The sequence below is a fragment of the Psammomys obesus genome, unplaced genomic scaffold (genome assembly GCF_907164565.1).
Source record: "Psammomys obesus unplaced genomic scaffold, mPsaObe1.curated_primary_1811, whole genome shotgun sequence".
NCBI lineage: Eukaryota > Metazoa > Chordata > Mammalia > Rodentia > Muridae > Psammomys > Psammomys obesus.
This window is the reverse complement of record NW_026596034.1, coordinates 312,625-336,553: the sequence shown is the minus strand read 5'-3', so window position 1 is coordinate 336,553 and position 23,929 is coordinate 312,625. Positions and strand designations below refer to the sequence as shown.

General features: G+C 41.0%; 1 protein-coding gene across 1 annotated transcript in view; it reads right to left on the bottom strand.

Annotated features, from left to right (window-relative positions):
- Positions 1-23,929, bottom strand: part of Rnf150 (ring finger protein 150) — a 252,755-nt gene that overhangs the window by 76,918 nt on the left and 151,908 nt on the right. Inside the window, 1 exon segment of the mRNA XM_055620948.1 lies at positions 7,263-7,513. Coding sequence (XP_055476923.1) covers positions 7,263-7,513 — 251 coding nt within the window.

Here is a 23,929-nt window from a genome sequence, read left to right as displayed (position 1 = left end):
GGTTGTTTGTTTCTGGTGCCTGCTGGAATTCTGGGGTGGGGAGAATCCTCTTGGCATGAAGATGGTTGTTCCTGAAGGAGACTGCCTCAGCTTTTTGGGTATGTCACCAAATGGTCAGTGCTTCTCAGGAATTGCCACAGCTCACCTCAGGTGTATGGACCTGTGTAGTAACCATGGCCATTGGTAGTCAGGAGGGCTCTACTCTCACTAAGAGAAGACCTGGAAATAGCTACCATGCCACTGGGTTTCTTGCTCTGAGTTTACTGAGCTGCTGCTGCTGCTGCTCTTATACTGTGTTTGCTGGGCACAGCCCTCTTGAAGAACCTTGGAGCCCTGCAGTTTGGTCAGTTTGGCTAGAGAGACAGGTTGTGCCTTGGAGAAGTGTCTGGGGGCTGATCCTGTGTATCCCAGGTTTCTGTAGGTCTGAGGGTAGAACTCTGTGCCCCAGTATCCAAGCAGTAATCAGTGGCAGGTGAGCACAGTACTCATGCATATGGCAGGAGGCTAGAGTCTGGAGCCTGTGAGAGTCCAGGAACTTTTCTGGGGATTAGTTGGGTGTCCTAAGGTCAGATCTGATGTTCCCCCCACTGTGGGGTTTCCTTTCAATAGGGAGGCCCTGTCTGTGATGTTTTAGGGTCCACAGTTCGGTCTGGGATGGTGAGTAGAGCATGCAGGTGGCTCCTCGTTGGCAACTGGGCACGTGCAGAAACCCCAGAACTTTTCAGGAAGGGTTCAACTGGGTGCCCTGAGGTCGGACCTGATGTTTCCTTCACTGTGGGATTTCCTCCTGACAGGGAAACCCAGTCTCTAGTGCCCTGGGACCCACAGTTCTGTCTGGGACAGTGAGTCAGATGCACAGTCAGGTCCCTGGGCTGGCAGCTGAAAGTCTGCTAGAGCCCAGAACCTTTTCCACGGATTGGGTGATCTGAGGTCAGTCCTGATTTCTTCCTTCACAGTGGGGTTTTCTATTGACTGGAAAAGCCAGTCTCTGGTGTTGTGGGGCCCACAGTTCAGTCTGGGATAGTGATCAGAGCATGCAGGCATGTGGCTCTGGGCTGGTGACTGAATGCCTACCAGAAACCGGGAACTCTTCTGGGGTTTAGCTGGGTGTCCTGAGAATGGACCCAATTACTTCTCACATCATGGGGTTTTCTCTCACCTGGGAAACACAATCACTGGTGTTTTGAGGCCCAGAGTTTGATTTGTTGGTTGCTATGCAGTCACTGCTGTCCTGCTTATTCGACCCAGTGTCCTCTCAGTGTCGCCATCTTGGCTTCCTTCCTTCATCATTTTACGTATGTTGCCACAGCAAGGAAGTGATGCAACATGACAGAGACAAGCCCTATAAAGCTCTTGTTTCCTTTGTAGTTCATCTTTTTCCTTTAGTTTACTTTTTTCTTTGGCTTTGCATCTTGGTGTTCCTAAAGATGGGGTCCAAGACATCACATGGGCTAAGCAGGAGTCTTGTCACCCAGCTACATGCTTAACTTCGAGTTTTCAAGAGTACGGAGTTCAAACAGGGAGGAGGCTGCTCTCAATCCCCATTTCTCATGGTGCCTGAATATAGACCACGCATGTTGGGACCTGTGGTCTATCAAGAAACACAACCTTTCTTTGGTGATTCTCAGTTAAAGCAATGGTGATGGAAGACTTTAGGTAGGCTGAAGAAGAACAGTGGTGTGTGCCATCCTTCTATTTCAGGGGCATCCCCCATAGTGTTGGTATGGTTTGTATGCTTAATTCCAAATTCTGTTTTTCAGTAAAGATTGTGAAGAGTAGGGCATGCTGGTAATTAGATGCATCTATCAACTTGTTCTGAACAGGTACAAAAAACATTTATCAAGGTTATTGGGATTTTTTTTTGACAGTAGTGAAGATAAATTGCTTTATGGAAAATAAGGACTGAACTATATATTAAAAGTAAAAAGGCCTATAAATATCCACAAAGTGTTATGTGATTACATACTCCATCAAACTCAAGGAACTGAATTGGCAGTCTTCTAAATATTTAGGAAACTAGGGAATATAAGACATTTTCCTCTTCATTTACTTATAGTATTAGAAATGCAGGAAAGGAGAGAATGGATACATAACACAAACATGTGGAATCAAGGATGTCAAAATATGGTGTTGGGCTCAGAAAATTATACCCACAAGCATGACATTTTGATGTACTCAGTTCATCGAGGACACTTAAAGGTCTCAGAAGCAGTTTCAGAAGCAAAGTTTCAGAGGAAACTTTTTCTGTTTCCCTGAAATAAGTCATAGAAGTCATAATTCCTCTTCTCCAACATGATTCATAGGAGCAGTTCCCCTTCCCACAAAACCCAAAGAAACATGAAACCTGCAAAGGTCACATTTGCTTCTCTTCCCTGTAAGCCCTCATTTCTGAGAAGTCAGGCTTTACTAAGGAGAAAGGATGCAGCATAGAAAAACCCAAGAAGAATCTGAGCAGGTTGCCATTGCTATCCCCATTGGGCTCTTTGCCCAATCACAATTTTATGTAACTCTTTTTTCTTTATTGACCCTAAGAACAATGATAGACACATCCTTCAGGTCCTTTGGTCTTCTTTTCTGAAGAGGACTAATATAAACTGATGCGGTTTAATTGCTATGTTGATCTCTTGAACTCTTGTGTTAATGGCGTGCTGGTCATGACTCTTGAATGAGGAAAGACAATGTTCTGCATCTCTTTAAGAGCATCAGTAGTGGACAGACTGGAGAAGATATTAAGTCATATTTGCTTAGATTAGACTCTTGTTCGGAGTACCCGTTCTACAGGTCAACCCTACACTCCTGATGACTTTAGTGACATTCTTCTGATAATGCCACCTATTTCTTGTTTAATTCTCATAGCATGACTCCAAACTTGCCATGCTATGATACCAACCTTACATTTGAGGAAACTGGGGCCTGGGCAGGGCAAACATTAAGGTCATGCCAATAGGTATCATCAATGTTTGACCCTCATCCATCTGATTTCCAAGCTGGTGCCTTTAGCCATCACCCCTTTTCAGGAAGCACAGAACAGTAGCCAAGTCTCTTTTCCACTCTCAGTTGTAACCCTTATTCTCTGCATCTTCATCTAAAAGACTTTGCTGTGAATACGTAGTGAATCCCACTCCATGGAGAGCTACACTGGCATGACCATCTCTGTGTACAGTACAGCACAAAAAGCATCATTATCATGGGAGATGCTGGGAGTTTTTAAACTTATGAACCTCAAGAAACCAGGTGGATACCTCCGGTAAGCTAATTCAAACTTGGTCCTTCTTCTAATACCAGATGGCAGAATGCTTCCCAATGTGAATGAACTCCTTTTTCTCTTTCTTTCCTTCCTTCCTTCCTTCCTTCCTTCTTTCTTTCTTTCTTTCTTTCTTTCTTTCTTTCTTTCTTTCTTTCTTTCTTTCTTTCTTTCTTTCTTTCAGAGAAAAGGGATGTAAACTGGTACAACCACTTTGGAAGTCAATCTGGCACTTTCTCAGACAATCAGGAATACTGCTTCCTCAAGATCCAGCTATACCACTCCTAGCATATATCCAAAAGTTGCTCAAGTACACAACAAGGACATTTGATCAACCATGTTTGTAGGAGCTTTATTTGTAATAGCCAGAACCTGGAAACAACCCAGATGTCCATCAACGGAGGAATGGATACAGAAATTGTGATATCTTTACATAATGGAATACTACTCAGCAATTAAAAACTAGGAAATCATGAAATTTGCAGGCAAATGGCGGGATCTAGAAAAGATCATTCCTAGTGAGATATCCCAGAAGGAGAAAGACACACATGGTATATACTCATTTATTTAGACTTATAAGATATTATAAGCATAGTGAAATCTTTATACCTAAAGAAGATAAACAAGAAAGAAGACCCTGGGTAAGATGATCAATCCTTACTTAGACAAATGGGATGGAAGTTGGATGTAGGAGAAAACAAATAACAGGACAGAAGCCTACCACAGAGGGCCTCTGAAAGACTCTACCTAGCAGTGTATCAAAGCAGATACTGAGACTCATAACCAAACCTTCAGCAGACTTCAGGGAATCATATGAAAGAAGGGGGAGTTAATATGACCTGGAGAGGATGGAGCTTCACAAGGACCAAATATATCTAGGCACAGGGGTTTTATATGAGACTGTTTCGCCAACCAAGGACCATGTATGGATATAACCTGGAACTTCTGCTCGGATGTAGCCTGTGGTTGTTCAGTAACCAAGTAGGTTTCCCTAGTAAGGGGAACAGGGACTATTTTTGACATGAACTCAATGGCGGGCTTTTTGAACTCCCCCCCCCCAAGGGAGGAGCAGCTCTGCTGGGCCACAGAGGAGGACTTTGCAACCAGTCCTTAAGATACCTGATAAAACAGGGTCAGATGAAAGGGGAGGAGGTCTTGCCCTGTGGACTTGGAAAGGGGCAGGGAGGAGATGAGGGAGGGAAGGTGGGATTAGGAGAGAATGAGGGAGCAGGATACATCTGGGATACAGAGTTAAGTCAGAAAAAAATAGAAACAAACCAGCACATAATGATTAAACAGCTGAGAATAAGCATAAGAAAACTATGTCAGATTGACAGTGATAATTTAACAGTGTTACTGGAGACTAAAGAGGCAAGAGAAAGGAAAAACATAAATTGTACTTAGAGAGGAGATTCAACATCACATTGTACAATTCTCCTAAGTTATCCTATAAGTTTACAAGCTTGATGTTAATTCCCAGCTCTATAAACACAAACATAATGAAGACAATACAACAGAGGAGACCAACAGGTACGGATGTGAGGCACACAGTAGTTCTGTAGTTCTTGAAATGATATACTGGAGCAGGAAGGCACAGGGAGACGAAGGGAACAGCTTATAGACCATCAAAACAGGATCTGCTTCCTTGGATTTAATATTGTCAAAGGAGGCTACTGCCTATGAGAGGAAGATTATTTATTCAACAAATGCAACTCATGAAAATGGCAGGCCATCATAAAAACATTGCATCTCTGCTTTATTCTTTATAAGGAAAAGTTCTGTAATATCTAATTATAAAAGAGAAATAAAAATGAGGTAGACAAAAGCATGTTTTTCTAAAGTTTTGGCTTGGAGAAAATCCATTTATAAAAGTTTTGGTGGTATATTCAAAACTGGATAAACAGATGGATGAGGAGGCACATTCCTTTAATGCCAGCACTCAGGGAGGCAGAAGCTGGCAGATCTCTGTGGGTTCAAGGCTAGCCTGGTCTACAAAGCAAGCCCAGGTCAGCCAAGGCTACACAGAAAAATCCTGTCTCAAAAAACCAAAACCAACCAAACAAAACCAATTAAAAAAAAAAAAAACAACGCAAAACTGGATAGAGTCAGTAACTTAACAAGAGCAACAAATCTTCATGCTTCAGAGCACTACAGGTAAAGCCAAAGATGTTGAGAATCTGGGAGAAATAAATCCCATACAATAAAAAAAATTAGTTAATTTCCTTGACCAACAAGGAGACACTAGTAAGAAAGCTTCCACAACTCAGCTGAAAACCACTAGCTCACAGAAGCAGGGACTTAACAAAACTTTCGTGTTTTAAACTACACTTACAAAGGTTTTAGCTTTACCTATAATTTAAAGAGTGTGATGGGAATGTAGCTTGGAGGTTAGCTGTTTGCTTAGTATGTGCAAGGTTGTGGGTTTATTCCCTGCCATCACAGGAATAAAACAAAATAAAAAGTGATATTCATTGAATCACAAGAAAACCTCTAACATTCTTTTGGTAATGCTATGGAAAGTTTTTTCTTTTTTAATTTGTGTTTGTGTGTCTTTATCTTTCTTTGTATCTGTGTGTGGAGTGTCTCCCTGTGTGTGTATCTGCCTCTCTGTGTGTGATATGTCTGTGTGTGTATGTCTGACATGGGACTGATTCAGATTGTCCGCAGCAGCAGGCTGTCTGCCTCATGCTGGCTCTGAGAGGGGCTTTTTGTTGAATTTTGAGAACTTTAAGGGTATAAATAAGATAGCCCAGAGGAAGAAGGGGCGGCTGCTTTCAGGAGACAGAAGAGGTCTTGCTGCTCTTGCTGGTTTGCTGGTTATTTGGTTCCCTGGACTTCTATATTTTCTAAGGATGGATATTGCTATTACCCCCAAAGAATCCTATGACCCTACCCAGCAGGAAGAAGGAAAGAGGACTACAACCCCTTTACTTTACTGCCTTCTTTTTCCCTACCTGGTGTTGGGGAATTGGAAGGAAGATATAAGCTTTAAGGAACTCCCAAATACAGTAAAGCATTTGAAAAACTAGTGCCAAACACATATAGGTGTTCTTGTCCCAAGAGGTGGATGTAAAGGTCCAACTTGTACTCAGTTCTCTTCTTCTACTCTGTATTCTGGGGATTAAACTCAAGTTAACAGGCTTGGAGTTAAGTACCTTTGCCTGCTGAGTCAACTTGATGTTCCCAGCAAACTACTTTTAAATATTATTGATTGAAGTATAAATTGCTTCAACAATATTTTTTGGAAGACAACATTGTAGTCATCATAGTTTAAATAATATACTATAGTTTTAGCAATTAATCTCCCAGGATTTACCTTATACTAAATAGTATGCTAAGTATCACATATGTATCACATATTGTATGTCTTGTGTGAAAAAGAAAACATTTTCATCAATGGGAGATGAATAAAGAGATATGGCATAGAAAGACGTGCATTTAGATATGTGTAAAATATCCTGAGCAGATACTTTATGGAGTAGAAGTAAGTAGCTAGGACTCACATGGAAGACAATTGTTTTTCATTGCGTTCCATTGTACAACATTCACATTTATACAATGTATATACATTCAAAAATTAACTCCTTTAAAACCCAGCTTTATTTTAAAAATAAAACTCCCTCCCCCCTTATGTTTCCAAGAAGGAAATCCTGGCTCTTTCTGAGTCATGTTGTCCCTCTTACTATAATCTAGGCCCCTGTCCCTCTCCCCTTCTTTCTTCATTCTGCTTAAACAAACAGTTGTTTTAAAAAATGAGCAATGGGAGGAGGTATGAAATAAATCAACATCTAGATGACAATGTCAGTAAAACATCAGAATTCAGAAGTGTAAGAAATTTCTGAAAAACTGCAACAGAGGTTAGCAATGTGTTTGCATGTGAGTGCGTGTGTGGTGGGGGATAGAGTCTGAAAATACTGTTAATCTCACCCTGTTACTTGTGAGTTACAAAATTTACACCATAATATGTGTCGTTTGCATTGAGTTGACAGAGCCATACTTTTCTTAATGAGCTACTCACCTGGTTCCTGTCCCTGGCATTTGCATAGCGAAACCTCTGGATATAATAAAAGACCAGCCATGCGAGGGAAATGATCATCAGGACAATGAAGGAGATGGAGACAAACACAACCGACGTGCGGCTCACATATTTTTGCAGGTTCCGGGTTCCGATGGTGATGTACATGGTCACCGTGATGTTTCTCTCCAACAGGCCCACTATCTCCTTCCCTTTGGGCTCAGGAATCATTATAGCCACGATGTCTTCCACACCTGGGACGAGAGGGGCAAGGAAGTGGGCAATGAGGGTTGGACGAGGGGTGGCAGTCAGAGCAAAATGTGTGCAAGGGTATTACTTGCTGCTAGCCAGGGCTGTTTTGTAAAGTGCCATCATTTTGATGGATAGTTCCCCCAAATACAGCAATTTGGTCTCTAGAATTAAAAGTAATGTGTGTTTCCAGGTTTGTGCCCTTCCCATTGTCATTGCTGATTCAGAAACAGCTTGACTGCATGCATGTATTAGGGGCTTTGTCAAACACACGGTATAGAATCTTCTAAGAAGCAGCCCCAAGCACTCCTCAGGGCCCCATCATACTGCTGTCTGCTCACACTGTTAATACCTCTGCTAATAGAATTTTCCTACTACAAAGCCTAACTCGTCTCATGTTCCCCTTGAATCCAAACTCTACAACCTTACACTTCCAGAAATCTCATTCAATGTTGAGACACCTAAAAGCCCCCACAGGTAGTGCAGTCACACACTCACGCATGTATGCACACGGCAGCTACTCTCTAAGGTGCTGCCCTGAATCTGGTCAAAGTGGATCTATCTTTCTATAGATCCCCCGAAAAGAGCAAAAGGAGTTTCCATTTTATTGCAAAGAAGTAAACACTCAGCTTCCTACCACCAACCTCACTGTGCCATTTCTCCCCACCCCACACCTATATATTCTGTAAATACTCAATTACAGATCTCCAAGTACCATGTTTTTGTTTTGTTTTTTTTCCAAGTAATTTTCTCCATTAGTGACTACCCAAGCAGGGGTTTTCAAAGAGCTCCAATAGGATTGGCTAACTGATATAATGGGCTCAGAGCTATTTTCTGCTTATTTTTACTCAATTCAATGGAAACAACTATGTGACCTCCTGCCAAGCAAAGGGAAGATAAAGTTAGCTAATTTTGGAAAAATGTCACTGCCTTTTCATATACTTCCACCACAGTGGCCTTGTTATTACGGAGCTTGAAGGCAGAGGCACTTTCCTTGGACATCAGCCATGTGGGTCATTGCCCCATGTCATGACACTTTGTAAGGAACAGGTCTCAGTAAGCTGTTCTAAGAATTTATGCACATGGTCTTTTCAGAAGCATGTGACACCAGATTTAACAGAGCAAGTAAATCTGTCACTGTGGCTGACACACGGACAGAATCCCACAGTTCAATCTGCAGGAAAAGATGTTAGCTGGTATACACACAGCCTCACTTCCAGGTGGAAATATCGCATTACCTGGGGTGATTAAGTGAAATGGAACACATTTACTGTTCAGTGTTGTTGTGCCCGAATTGCAATACCCCAAAATACCACCACCAGGAGTCGAGTCTGTGGCAAAACACACGAGGATCTTTTTATTACAAATTACAAGCTGCAGCTTGGGCTCACACCCCCCACCGCCAAAGCAGTGAGAGCCGAGAGAGCCCCATGCTCAGGTTAATTGGGTGATTTAAAGATTCTGGTCCATCCCCGCATGCCCAAGGCAGGGGCAATTCCTGCCTGGCAAGCATCTATTGGTCAAAATGCTGCATTTTGAATTGATTGGCTATACGAAGGTCCCCAGACCATTAATGATCTGGTGTCCCTCCCTAGGGGGATGGGCCAGTTTCCTAGTAACTGTATATCTAGTGAGTGGGGAAAGAACGCAGTAAGGTGAGTTCTTCCCCTCACAGCATTGCTGGACCTCTCCACCCAGCTAGTTCAGGCCTTAAACATTAATAATAGACACTGATTTTTAATCTTTTGATCTCTCAGTGTGTTGTAGATTTCGGGGAAAAAAGAAACCCTACTGCAAATGCTCACAGGGCATAGGCAGGCAGCAAACTGGGACAGGATCTCTTGGCTAGACTGAACCAGTTGCATGCATGTGTGTGTGTGCTGGGGTTGGGGGGGGCTTGGCTGTGTGGCAAGTCTCTCTGACTTTGCTCTCTAGTTTTAGCCCCACTTCCTTGACAATGTTTCCCTTAGACTGATTAAATACTTTAAAAGTCAACTGCCTTAGAAGCATTTATTTGCCACTATAAAATATTTTTACATTATTAAAAAAAAAAGCAGGTATGCCCAAAGGCAGACCAGTCATTGGTTATGTATTTTCAATGTTCCTACAATTGTTGCACTGATGTTGTAAGAGCATCAAGCCACTCGCTGAGTGTTCAACTTTTGTTACTGTTTTAAAGAATTACTGAAACTATGGTTTGAATTCTAATTTGGCAGAATTTACCCACAATCCAGTAGCCCCTTCACATGCTGTGTTTATTCTGGCTAGTGGCTACGTGTGGTCTGGAGTTTTGTGAGGGATTAAGGCCACCCCCAGACTCTATAGAACTGTGTTTTGACTCTACAGAAATGTGTCTTCTTTGTACTCTGAACTAATCTGGCCTGGGGGTGGGGTTCATCCCAGAGCTGTGGTTATTTTAGAGATATATGAGTACTGAGGAGGGTCATGGTTTTCTATTTATTTCCTTGTTTACGTTCCCTAGACATGCTTATGTAAAGCTCTAGAATAGATTTTTGGAAAGACAGGATGTGGGATAAATTGAGAGGCTTTCCACGCTCAGACAGGCACACATTTATATTTTAATAACCAAACTGATATATTCCTTAATTGCTTTCAGTTTTGATACTTGGTTTAGAAAGTTTGTTTCTACTCATCATCACAGAACTACTTATTCAAAAACAGCTTTTCTACACCAAATAGTTTTACTTTCTATATTTTAAGCAACCAAATGTGGTTTGCTAACAAAACAGTTTTTACTGAGTTCTCTTAATGGATCAGCAGAAAGGACAGAGATTAGAGTGTGCTTTAGTTTCCTCCTAAATTCTCAGCTTTAGTTTGTACTTTGTGTATTCTGTGAGGCTGACCTACATTTTGCTGAACCTGCCCCAGGCTTTTAGTCTTAAAGCTTTTAACCTGTTTCTTACCTGTTGGCCTGAATGCCCTGGCGCTATTTGCCCTGCCCTCAGCCTACAATTTTCCTATTAGGAATTCATGTTTGAGAGGCCAGAGAGTATAATCATGAAGAACTGCTCTCTGGAAACAGACGGCACATTTTAATCCAGTGCAGCACTCTAGAAACAGCACTGAGAGTTTTCATTGCTGCAAAGCTCTAAATTATTCATTATCTTTTTTCAGGGATCTGAGAAAATATTTTCTCTTTCTGCAGGGTAAGATATAATTAACTATTTTAAACTGTTTGTTTTAAACCTAAGTGCCTAGTGATGGCTTGTTGTTTCTACCACTGTGGGGACTTGAGGGTATACAGCATCCTTTGGGAAGGACAAAAGCATACATGGTAATGGGGCAGGTCTATTCATTTTGACACAAATCCTATTCATTTCTGATATTTGTAACAACTGCCAGGTCTGATAATGAAAAAGATGAGATTCTCAAAGCATTTCTCTTTGTACTTTAGACTTTTAGAGTAACATTATACTGGGTATATTAATTTATCCCAGTTGGAATAGTCACTAAAAAAGGCTTGAGAAATGCTCAGTGGTTAAGAGCATTTGCTTTTTTTTCCAGAGGACCCAAGTTCAATTCCCAACACCCACAAAAGGGCTCACAATTGCATGCAACTCCAGTTCCAAGGGACTTGATACGTTTTTCTAGCTTTTGGTGGGCTCCTGAATGCACATGTTGCACATAAGTTCATGCAGGCACACGCATGAATGAGAAAAGCAGACTGGCTGTGTAAGGTGCCCAGAGCCAAAGCCAAACAAACACCCCCCCAATACCGGCGTCAAGTTAACTGCACTTGGACGACTTATTCTGGTAAGTGCAGACAATCCAGGCCAAGAAGCTGTTCCTGGACCTCATTTGTTTGAGGGAGGCATGCACTGATGTGAGCAGTCACACTTCCTTGATCTTTACTTCATGCAGATGTACACCTGCAGCAGAAGTGCAGCTGCAGATGTGCAAGAGACAGGAAAGGAGAGAAATGGAAGCTGGTGAGTGTGGCAGGGCTGCTGAGACCACAGGAACAGTCTCTGAGCTCTGTGCTGCTCTGTTGATGTACTTTGTATCTGTGAGACCCTATGGACTCAAAGGCACATGAAAATGACATACACAGATAGCATCTATTGTATAGGTAAATGCATACAGACCAAGCTGTTTGAGTAATTCCATGTTTACTGTAACACGAAGCCACTCCTGTGAAATGCCTCCTCAATAAAATTGTATCATTCTACAGTCTATCTTCTTCCCAAATGTTCTTCAGGTCTTGGGGTGGTGAGTGAATGCTCTTATGTAATCACTGTGTATCCTGGAAAACCTTGTCAGTTAGAGGTAATAACGTGTGACCAGGACAGACAACACTCAACTGCCACAGGCACCTTGTACTTTCTCTAGTGCCTTGTCTATCAGTGACAACACTCTGCAGCCATGGACTCATTTGATATATGTGTGTATGTCAGGAATCCAAAGCTTACAAAGCCTGAGAGTGTTTGCTGATGAGTGACCTCTGCTTAATTGTTGCATTAGTGACATCGCTAGAATACCAGCAGAATGCAAAGCACTGTATGGAGCCTGTTGCCCATTCCTGCCTGTGCACCTTGGATGGTGTGAACACTTCTGTATTCTTTCCTCTTTCCCAATCTATGCTTTAGTCTGTCTTAGTCTTAGCTCTCTAGGATTTAGGCAAATATAAGAAAAACATTCACTGTTCACTTGTAAATATTTTCAACTTATACATTTCAAATAGTTATTTTAAAAAATGTAGTCAACTTTTGATTACTGTCAGTTCTCAAGCCGTATATGTATGAAATTATTTTAAAACAGTAAAGTACCATGTAAATTGAAGGTTATTACTACTTTCTGCACCAAAACACATTTTTTAAATATACACAGATGCAGTACTTCTGAATCAAGCTCTATGAAATAGAATCCAGCAATACATTAAGATAATTTTCATGCCCATGTGGAATTTATTCAGAATATGAGATTGATTTAATATCATAAATATTGTGGTGGGTTTTAGAACTAACAAGTTAAAGGAATAAAGCATATGTCTATCTTGCGGATCTTGTTATATGCCTGTATGGGGTCTGCTTTTCCTTTCAGTATTAGTATTTTAGTTGGGCATAGAGTGGCAGTAAAAATGTTAATACCAAGACTCTCTTGAAGCTAGATGTTGCCATTGCTTACTATTTGGCCACTGATATGTTAGTAAAAATGATGCTCTCCACTCCAGGGTCTTACTCTGTTGTGAAAAGGAAGAATGCCAACAATGACCATGTATACAAAAGCTAACACAGTTCTGCAACTAAAATTAGAAGACTATTTAGTGAAACATAAGATTCAAATAAGCTTGCAAAAATGAAGAGTTTCCCACACACCTTAATCCATGAGAAGCTAAGGGAAAAATGGTCTATGTGTTGCAGCAGTGGACACCTTGAAACTCCTAAGAATAAACTAACCTTTCACATTTAATGAAGAGACCCATGTGATAAAGTTTCTCTGAAAGACATAAAAAATTCCAAAGGAACACATGTCATTTTAGAACCAAAGTTTGCTAATTTAGTAGGACTTAGTTTTTGTCAAGCACATGGTGATTTTTAGCTAGTTCTTGGTACTTAGGACTTTGTTGCTTTCATAGTACGGTCGGCGAGCAGAGTATCTTGAGTATGATCATCTTTTCGGGGGGAAAAGGGTTGCAATTTTTTTAAACACTGCCTATTCCCTGACGTTACAAATATCTCAGTGATTAAACTTAGCAAATGTAGTCAGATCTTCTATATTGCTTCCTAATTTTCTCTGACCAGTTTTACAACATAGTGTGATAACAATTAATAGTCTACTATTGATCATGGGCTTTGGATATCCCTCAGTATAGTAATGGGAAGAGGGACTGCCTCTGACATAATCTGATTGGCCTGCTCTTTGATCACCTCCCCCTGAGGGGGGAGCAGCCTTACCAGGCCACAGAAGATGACAATGCAGCCACTCTTGATGTGATCTGATAGACATACATCATTCACAATGAAAACACGTGACAGAGAAGAACAGCCACTTAAGAGTAGTTAAAAGGCTTGCCACACAAACAGCAAGCCTGAGGGCCATAGTTTGGAGCTTCGGAATCCAGTAAAAACTGGGTGGGCATAGGGACCACTGTAAGTATTTCACAGCTCAGAAGCTAAAGATTAGATCTCTGGAGCAAACTTGCTGGCTGCACTAGTTGCTATCAGGAGAGCTCTGGGCTGAAACCTTGTTTCAAAACATAAGGGACTGTTGGTGTCCTCATGTAGGGACGTACACCCACATACCCATGTGCATGCACACATATGTAACTGTGCACACACAGAAGCAGACACAAATAGAAATGAACAAGCAAAACCAACCAAACAAACCAAACAAACAAACAAAAAAACCCCCAAAAAACCAAAAACCCCAAGCTGAACTATTGTCCAGTGTGTTTCCTCAGCTCTTCTGCCTGCCCTTTGATGTACTTGAGCTTATACAGTCAAGTGTCCCCATGGCTTAAACTGTTCACAGCATGGCTGCAGCTGAGCACTCTCATGTGACAGTCTGCTTTCTCTCCCCTGCTCAGGGCTGCATGCTAGAGTGTCTGTGTAAATGTTGCTACCTTGTTTACTTATGAATCCTCATCCATTACTTTGATGGAATGTGAACATATTTAGTCTGAGGGCTTTCATTTTCCCCTTTAATTCTTGAACATATGACTTCATGCTTTCGTCAAATACATCTTCCTCTGTTTTCTCCTCTTCTGTAGTTTCTGTTAGTGGATCACATGCTATTTTCTACATATATCTTGTTCTTGTGCATTGCTTACTAGTGTTGATTTACTTATTTATATTACATTATGAAAACAGAGAACTGGCGTAATTGAGAACTCAAATGCATCAATTACTTGGATATCACAAGGTTTTACATGTACAGGTTTTTAAAAATATGTCCACAATTTTATGACAGTTATCACATGCATAAGGTCATATAACCATGACACAGTGAACCCAATGAAATATTCAGTTACCACCAAAAATACCCTTTCTGTCATTTTTTCCCTTCCCTAACTTCTAAGAAACAAACAAACCAACACACACACATAAATATATAATACACATATATACATGTATAAATTTTTGCCATTTCTGGAAAACCATATAATTAGAACCACACCACACACACACACACACACACACACACACACACACACACACACACACCTTTTTCAGAATAGTTTTCTTTCACTTATCATTCTACTTTTGACCATAATGCCTTTGACATTTATCCAAAGATCCATTGCTAATTTATGCTCTTTCATTTTTGAGTAGAATTTCACAGCACAGGCTGTGATATACCACAGCTCATTCAGCCATTAGCGAAATGATAGACATAGGTTTACAGTCAGTTTTGGACTCTTGTGAGTAGAGCTGCTATAAACATTCATGTAGATATTTTATATGAATGTAAATTTCCACTTCTGTGGGATAGAAGCCAAAGAGTGTAATTCCTAGGGAATGTGGTGCTTGAGTTTTTATAAAATTGTGAAACTTTTGCAGATTGGCTCTCATACCTTGCATTCTACCAGTGATGTCTTAATTTTTTATTTTCTCACTGTGCTGTCAAGACTTTGATATTGTTGCTGATTTTTATTTCAGTCATTCTCACATGTTCTCAGCAGAACTTCATTAAGTCTTTACATTCGTCCTTTTCATCTATGTATCTATGTATTTATATATGAGTCTATCTGTGTATCTATGTATCTATGTGTCTATGCATCTATGGATCTGTCTATGTATCTATTTATGTATCTATCTATGTATCTATCTATTTTGGTTTTTCAAGACAGGGTTTCTCTGTGTAGCCTTGGCTGCCCTAGACTTTCTTTGTATACTAGGCTGGCCTCCAACTCACAGCGGTCCACCTGCCTCTGCCTCTCAGAGTGCTGGGATTACAGGCATGTGCCACTGCACCCCACTATGTTTATCCTTTTCTATCCTGGCTAATCTGTGAGTTTTGGGATTGCCTTTCTGTCACTGAGACAAAAGGCCTGAATAAATAATTTACAGAACATTGATGGCATTACAAGCATTGATGGCTTCAGTCCATAGTCTCCTGGCTCCTATTACCTCTGTGCCTGTTACATACATCATTCACAATGAAAACATGACAGAGAAGAAGAGCCACTTAAGAGACACCAAGAAACAGAGAGAGATGGAGGACCAGTGTTCCAGTTCCCTACAGAGCACGTCCCCAGTGACTGAAGCTTTCTTTATAAGTCCTCAGCTCTGAAAGGTATTCTGTTCCCGTACCAAAAATACTGCCACGCATAGAGGTCCAAGCTTGGGACCCAAACCACAATTGTTTCTCAAGCTGAGATTTTAGGTCACCAATTCCTCTTCAGCTGTATCCATTTCACATCTTAACTATTGTGTTCCTCAAATTATTGTATTTCACATACTAAATATTTCTCAGTAGTTTCTCTCCACAGCTTCAAACTCTTTCCATGCAGCACCAGCCATCACTTAATGCTTGTGGCTCATCTTTCAAACCATTCCTCCTTAACTGATAAAACCACAGCCTGTCCCACCATTAATAATGCTAGCAGCTGTCTCCTAAACTTGCCTATGAGTTCATGTTGACCCACCTACTATATCTGGGGAAAATCCCAGTCAGAGGCATGGCTTAGTGGCTGCAGAAGATTTAAGAAGAAAGAGAAGCTTGGATGCTCCATCCATGTGCAGTTCAAAACCAATACCTCTTCCTACTCTTGTGATGTGCTAGTGTTCTGTTCTGTCTGAGGCCCTTGTTAGCTTTTACTTGAAGTACTGCTGACCTCCAGGCTCCCTCACCCTGCCTACATTTTATTTTATGGCACACCATATAACTATAAATGCTTGTAACTGTCTGATATCATCTAATACAGCCTAATTTCATACTCTTGTTCCTGAATCCTTCCTCTGTCTCTTGGAAAGTCCAGTTAGTAATGGTCCCACTCTCTTCCTGGAATGTCCCTTCACATCTTTCCAGGAAGCATTTCCTTGCATGGGCACAGCTTGCTTTGAATTATGATCAAGGGAAGACTAAGAAAGACTTTAAATGTATGTTTATTAAACCCCACTCTTCACACTGTAGGGACAGGAGGCAGCTTGGTGGACATGCTTCATTTTGAGTTTGCTTCCCTCATTATTCTGAACTCTATCACAGTCACTTCCCAAGCTATCCTGAAGTTTCTCCTACTTGGTTTACATTTTTCCATCCTGCCTCTCCTTGCTTCCCTCTGCCAACTTCTTGCTTATTCCTTCTATCACCACTTTCACTCTCAGTTTAACCATCACTTGGACAGTAATTCCACTGTTAACAGAGTTAACTACCCAAAGCTGTGTCCTGGCATGTGTTTTCAATGTTTCCTCTTTGCCCATGTCCCTATTAGAGTCTGCCAGTGCTGAAACTTCCCATGTGCAACTTCCTGTCTTTGCCTTTTTCTCTGCTCTCTGGTGTCCTCTATTGCCCACCACTTCCACTTGTTTTCTCTCCTTAGCCAGCCTCCATCACACACCACACTTAGAGGCTCTTTGCACAACATCTTCTACTCTGTTGTTCTTCTATTTATCCACAGAACAGCCCCTGTTAAGTCCGCTGTTTCTAGGCCTCCACATCACCAAGTGAAGGAAGCAGAGAGAATGGTTTCAGAAGTCATTTGTTCCCATTGAAATGCATGACCATCATGCTCAAATGATCACTGTATATTGTCATGTTCTACACAACCTTTCTTCCTTCTGCCAAATGATGACCTCATACCTCCTGTCTCCCAGACAACCTCCCACATCCCTTCCCAGCCATGTTCTCAATTACTGATTTTAACCACAAAAGTTCTTGAAGAAAAGTACCTAGCAGCAATGCTAAGGTGGCCAAATCCTGATCTTAAAGGACTTATCCTGTGGGGATAAGCTGATATGCTTAGAACTGCAAGGAACCAAGGAGTTGAGAACTTCGTTAAGTGGGAGAGCCATAAAGAGGCTGGAAGTAGCTGACATCAAGATTGAGCTGCCATGATCAAGTTGAATTTGCAGTCAGCCTGGCTCTGGCTGCAAACCCCAAAATGCTGAGCCATACAGCCCTTCTGCATGTACTGTAGGTACTAAATCTCAAAATATTTTCATAACCTTTCTAGGTGTCTCTAACTTAATTTTCTTTCAACTAACTTACGCAGAATCCACAGTGGAATTCACCTCTGGTGTCTTCATATATTTAAAGACTATCTACATCGAGCTTCATTGTAAGCATCTGCCTGATACATACACTCAAAGCCATCATAGACTGCAAGGGTGAACCTCCCATCAGCTCCCAGGGACTCTCTTAGCCTTTCTACCACAGGGAGATATATCTGACATATTGAAGCAGACAGCTTTCATGGAATCTATGTATTTTCACACATTTTGGGGGGGGAATACAAAGGATATTGTAGGAAACATGCTCTTAGTTTTGACAGTAAAAATACTTTCTGCTATAAAAAATTAAATTCAAGGCAGGACTAACTGAGGATTAAAACTTTATTATTTAGGAGCCAAACTGGTTAATTTTTAGTATAAACCAGGTGATAAAATTTCTCCAGAAGATCTCTAAGTTCAAAATGGGAATGTTTCTGGGTTGTCAGATAAGCGCTGGTCAACCTGGGCTACCCCAGTTCTCTGCTATAAACTTGAAACAGTCAGCTGTGGTATGTCACTGAAGTGCACTTTAATCCTTGCAGTGGGATTCATCATTGCAACCAATAACAACCAACTTTTGTGAGGCCAGAAAATCTTTAAGGGGGAATGCTAATAGTGGCGTCTTTCACTGTTCTTGGAATGGCTGTTGTAACTTAACTAGCTCGTAGAGTATACCACATTTTTCAGAAACTTCATGTAAATTCCTATTGTTGAGCTTGTGGAAATTTTTATGAATTTCTGTGAAAAACAAGGGGAAGTGTTAAGTACAAACTGAAATGAAGCTTTATGAACCCAGTCTGTAACATTTTTATTGGGATATGATCATTAAATCTAATTCACATCTAACTTATTTTCAGATTTTTTTTTAACAATTATGATACAACAGGGTTGAGGTTGAAATGCAATAAATTACAGAGTACTGATTAGTTTTATAACAATGGGGTTTCAGTTAGACTCACTTCCATCACAGGAAATAAGCTAAAGAATCTTCTGCTCATCTATAAAACATTTTACATTTGAATTTTGGTTTGGACAAAGCTCAATGTCTGTAAATCTCTCTTAGGAGCAGATTAATGAAATCATAAGACAGGAGATTATGGGGGACTAAAATTCTCCGGCACATTTTTTTCTCTTCCTAAAAATCTTTTTATTTTCCACCAAGAATTGCCATTTGAGTGTCCTTTCTTTTTATTATTTATTTATTTTTATTAATTACACTTTATTCACTTTGTATCCCCCCATAAGCTCCTCCCTCCTCCCCTCCCAGTCCCACCCTCCCTCCCCCTTCTTCACGCATGCCCCTCCCCAAGTCCACTGATAGGAGAGGTCCCTCTCTCCTTCCTTCTGATCTTAGTCTATCAGATCACATCAGGAGTGGCTGCATCGTCATCTTCTGTGGCCTGGTAAGGCTGTTATCCCCTCAGGGGGAGGTGATCAAAGGGCAGGCTAATCAGATTATGTCAGAGGCAGTCCCTCTTCCCATTACTATGGAACCCACTTGGACACTAAACTGCCATGTGCTACTTCTGTGCAGGGGTTCTAGGATATCTCCATGCCTGGTACTTGGTTGGAGTATGAGTCTCTGGGAAGACCCCTGTGTTCAAATGTTCTGGTTCTGTTGCTCTCCTTGTGGGGTTCCTGTCCTCTCCAGCTATTACTATTTCCCACTTCTTACATAAGATTCCATGCACTCTTCCCAACAGTTGGCCATAAGTCTCAGCATCTGCTTTGAGAGTCTGCAGGGCAGAGCCTTTCAGAGGCCCTCTGTGGCAGGTTCCTAGGTTGTTTCCTGTTTTCTTCTTCTTCTGATGTCCTAAAAATCTTAAATGAAGTAAAATAGAATTGTTTGCTATAACATCTAGCTGGGTAGCTCTGTAAGATTTATTAAGTTTTTAATACCCTTAAAACTAAAGGTTCATTGCCACTCATGACTCAACAGTCAATGCACTCAGTCCAGAATGTTGACTAGAGAAGAAATGGACAAATTAAGATACAGCAACTCAAATCTATATGCTCGGTAAATAAGAACTATTATTACATCATTTGCATTATTTATACAATAAATGTTTAAGACATTACAGTTAGTGTAAAGCCTAAGTTTAGATCTAAAGACACAGGGTAAGAAGTACATTATATTAATTGCCACTGGTGTGGAAACAAGCATGGATTTATGGACAACTTATAACTCCTGAATCTTGTAAGGACCCTCCAGTCAGTTATTGACAAGGAAACAGACTAAAAGAGTCATTCTATGGAAAGGATCCCATAAATGGTCTCATGTTAATGCCTTATTCCATGGCCTATGAGGCTCTTGGGGAGTGGTGGCATCTTTAAGAGATGGAGTGAGATTGGAAGACTTCCGTCACATGGGGAAACACCTATACTGGACTCCAGGCTTTGTTTGTTCTGTTTCTTCTCTGCCATGAGTTTGGCAGCTCCCCCATCAATGTACTCCCACCATGATCTGCTGCCCTAATATAAACCCTAAAGCAATATGTCTCTCTGGCACAGAGACCTCCAAAATAGTGAGCCAAGCATACTTTTATTTGTATAAGATGATCATCTTAGATTTATATTGTAGTCATGAAAAGCTAACACAACCCATTTCTGGAAGATCAAAGGGTTGACATCCCTCCTACATGGATCAATGAAAGAAAATTCTAAGGCAAATAAATAGAAAATTGGTTTTCTAGGTCAAAGATTAACATGACTGGGCTAGTAGCTGACAGCCAAGTTTATGTTACTCTCTTGATGTAGTTAAAAAAAATAGTATACATTTTAGACAGAAACAGTTACATAATCCAAGGAGTGACGGGCTTACAGTTTGCATTATTTATAACTATTGTGAAAAAAAATCATTTCTTTCTTGTTAGACTACCTCTAACAAACCAAAGCAAGGCCCTATAACTACAGCTAAAAGCACTCGTTTTCTCGACTCTAAGGAGGCTCTAGATATAATGTATTGTAACTATAGTGCCGCTTAAGCCAGGAGAGCGGACGAACTGCCTCCTACACATTTTATTTATTTGCCAGTGGTCTGGAGTTTCCAATTTATTGCCTAATTATAAATGTCTCATTACCTGATTTTTCTATTTCTTTTTGAGTATTCAAAAAGTTGCCTTTGAGACACATCTTCATTCAGAAAGGCAAATGGGCCAGACACTAGAAGAGGGAGAAAACAGGGAAGAGGACAGAAGCCTACCACAGAGGACCTCTGAAAAACTATACCCAGCAGGGTATTGAAGCAGATGCTGAGACTCATAGCCAAACTTATGAAAGAAGGGGGAGACAGACAGACCTGGAGGGAGGGGGAACAGGAGCTCCACAAGGAGAGCAACAGAACAACAATAACAATAACAAAAACTGGACACTGGTGTGTTTTCTGAGACTAATACTCCAACCAAGGATCATTCAGGGAGATAACCTAGAACCCCTGCTCAGATGTAGCCCATGGCAGCTCAGTCTCCAAATGGGTTCCCTAGTAAGGGAAACAGGTGCTTGTTTCTTACATGAACTCAGTAGCTGGCTCTTTGATCACCTCTTCCTGAGGGGGAAGCAGCCTTACCAGGCCACAGAGGAAGACAATGCAGCTGGTTATAATGGGACCTGATAGGCTAGGGTCAGAGGGAAGGGGAGGAGGACCTCCCCTATCAGTGGACTGGGGAAGGGGCATGGGAGGAGAAGAGGGAGGAAGGAAGGGCACTATAGGAACAGAGCTACAGCTGGGATACAAACTGAATAAGTTGTAATAAATAAAAATTAAAATAAAAAAAGACCTCCCCTATCAATGGACTTGTGGAGGGGCATGCATGCAGAGGGTGGAGGAAGGGAAGGATTGGGACAGGAAGAGGGAGGGAACCACAGGGGGGATACAAAGTGAATAAAGTGTAATTAATAAAGAATTAAAAAAATAAAATAAAAAAGAGAAATCCCCTATTCAAAATTCACACTGGGCAACCCCTCTTGTAAAGTCACCTTTGTTACTCTGATTTCTGGAAGGTGGGAATCCCCACAGTGTTTCCTGTGGTGAGATGACATGAACTGTGAGCTCAGCAGTAGTATGGTCAAATAAAGGACTGGCCTTTGGAGAGGGAAAGCACAGCAAAACCCCAATGGACAGTAGACAGGCTTCCCTGGTTTCAAAACAGTAGCAGAGGCTGCACAGGCTTTGACCTGGTGGGTAAATAGTGGGGACTGGGTGTGGCAAGCCTTGCTGTGCAAAGGTTTTTGATGCCTATATACACAATTAATCCCTACTTCTCTTTAACCTTTATCCTCTCCACTACGAGTTCTTAGGGGAGAGGGAACCACTGACTCCATAGGGTCCTCAGTTCTAATCCGGGAGACAGCTGGGCAACAAGCTCACATTTTGAAAACATACCCACTTGCCATGTTCTTTTGGCACATTGTACACTGTAAGTCAAAGTGTCTATCGGGTCTGGTCTATTACCCTTCTATAAATCCCACGAGTGCTTTTTGGTACATACTGTTCTGATTCTCAACTGTCAATGTCTGGATTTCATTGCCCAAATAACTTTTCTTGATCAGTAAGGGTTGGGTTCTGAATTATTGCTACCTGGGTGCAAGCCGTAATCACTGAGAAAAATGCTGAACAAATACCACAACTCACTCCCAGGGCTGGAATAGCTCTGCACATTTTCTACATCATTTTGCCAACTGTGCAAGTGTCATTTAACCTCATTCCTCATGGGAGGCTGCTGGATAATATGGCATTTACTGGCACCCTTCTTTCCCTGTCACATGTCTATGTAACCAAACAGGAGTTTCCTAGAACTGCCTCTCAGGCAAACAGCTGATCTAAATCCTCATTTTGGTTCTGCCTCTGTGGCAACTGATATTTGCTAAAAGTTATGTCTCTGTGTCTTCCTTCTTTGTGGCCGTTTTATGTCACAAACACAAGATATAATGGCTTGTGCTTCAGCAACACTTCCACACTTCTTACACAGGAGCCTTTAATTTTGAATTGGTTTATAAATAGAAAAAATTAATGGTGCAATGCACAATATGTACCTGTGTACACGTGTCCTTCAGTAACTTAGCACCATGTACAATAAGAGTAAATATATACAAACACAATATTTGTCCATGTTTTTAATTTAAAAGGAGAATCATTCTTTAGAGGTGTCATATGTTTTAGCTTTGCTCTGAAGATAAATGTAGTCACATGTGTTTTGTGGTTGGAGACTCCAGTCTCTCCCAGTTTTGAACACTGAACAGTGCTATGCACCGATGTCCCTGAACAGATAGTGTAGTGTGGCATGCTGCAGCGATTGTCACCAGCCGCCTGCTGCTGGCATCTGTAGTGCGGCTATGAGGGCAGCTTGGGTTCTGATAATTTGATCTTAATTTAAAACCTTAATTAGCATCAGTATGTTTGAAACAACTTTAATATTTGAAAGCACTTCTCATTAACCCCTATTTTCCTAATATCTAAAATTAAATCAAGTATTTCTGAAGAAAAGGTAGGATCTAAGTCTCAATGTAGTGTGCTAAAATGCAAAATACACATGGAAATTTGAAGATCAAGTATTTCAGAGACTCCAGTGATATTTAGATATTTGAAATGAATTTCTTTTTCTGAGTAGATATTGAAACGAGTTACAGATAGGGTGGACTGCATAAACCATATTCAATTTGTTTCCCCCTTTTCTATTACAAAGCCTACTGCTGCTGGAGAGGCCTAATATGGAACATGTAGCTTACATCATATTGTCTTTGGAAAGTATCAATCTGTCATACACTAAAGGAACTGCATTTGTTAGCCCAGTGGCACAGGAAATACTATGTGAAAGAGTCATGACAACAAAATAACACCCATCTTCTTAAAGAGTTGACATTTTACAGTGACTGCACTGACGTGGTCAGTGAAAGGTAAAGGCCATACAACCTTTCCGGCACCAGATACTCCTTTGTTTGAGTAAATTACTGATATCAGTGTCAGTTTCAGAAAGGGGTTTAAGAAACAATTCCACCCTCTAAAAGGCAAAACCTGCAAGCTTGCTTCTGCTTGAAAGTTCAGGGAACACTTCTCCCTTTAGCTTTTAGGAAGGAGAATGGAAAGACAGACTTGGGAACTTAGGTGTTGGGAGTGGCTTTCACTGTCTATGATTGCAACTATTTCTTTGTTGTATGGAGAACTATAAAGGAAAAAAAAAAAAAACAGGGCCTAGTCTAGTCTGGTGTCTGGATCAAGGCTTATCACTGCTTTGTTCTCCATAAACACGAGAA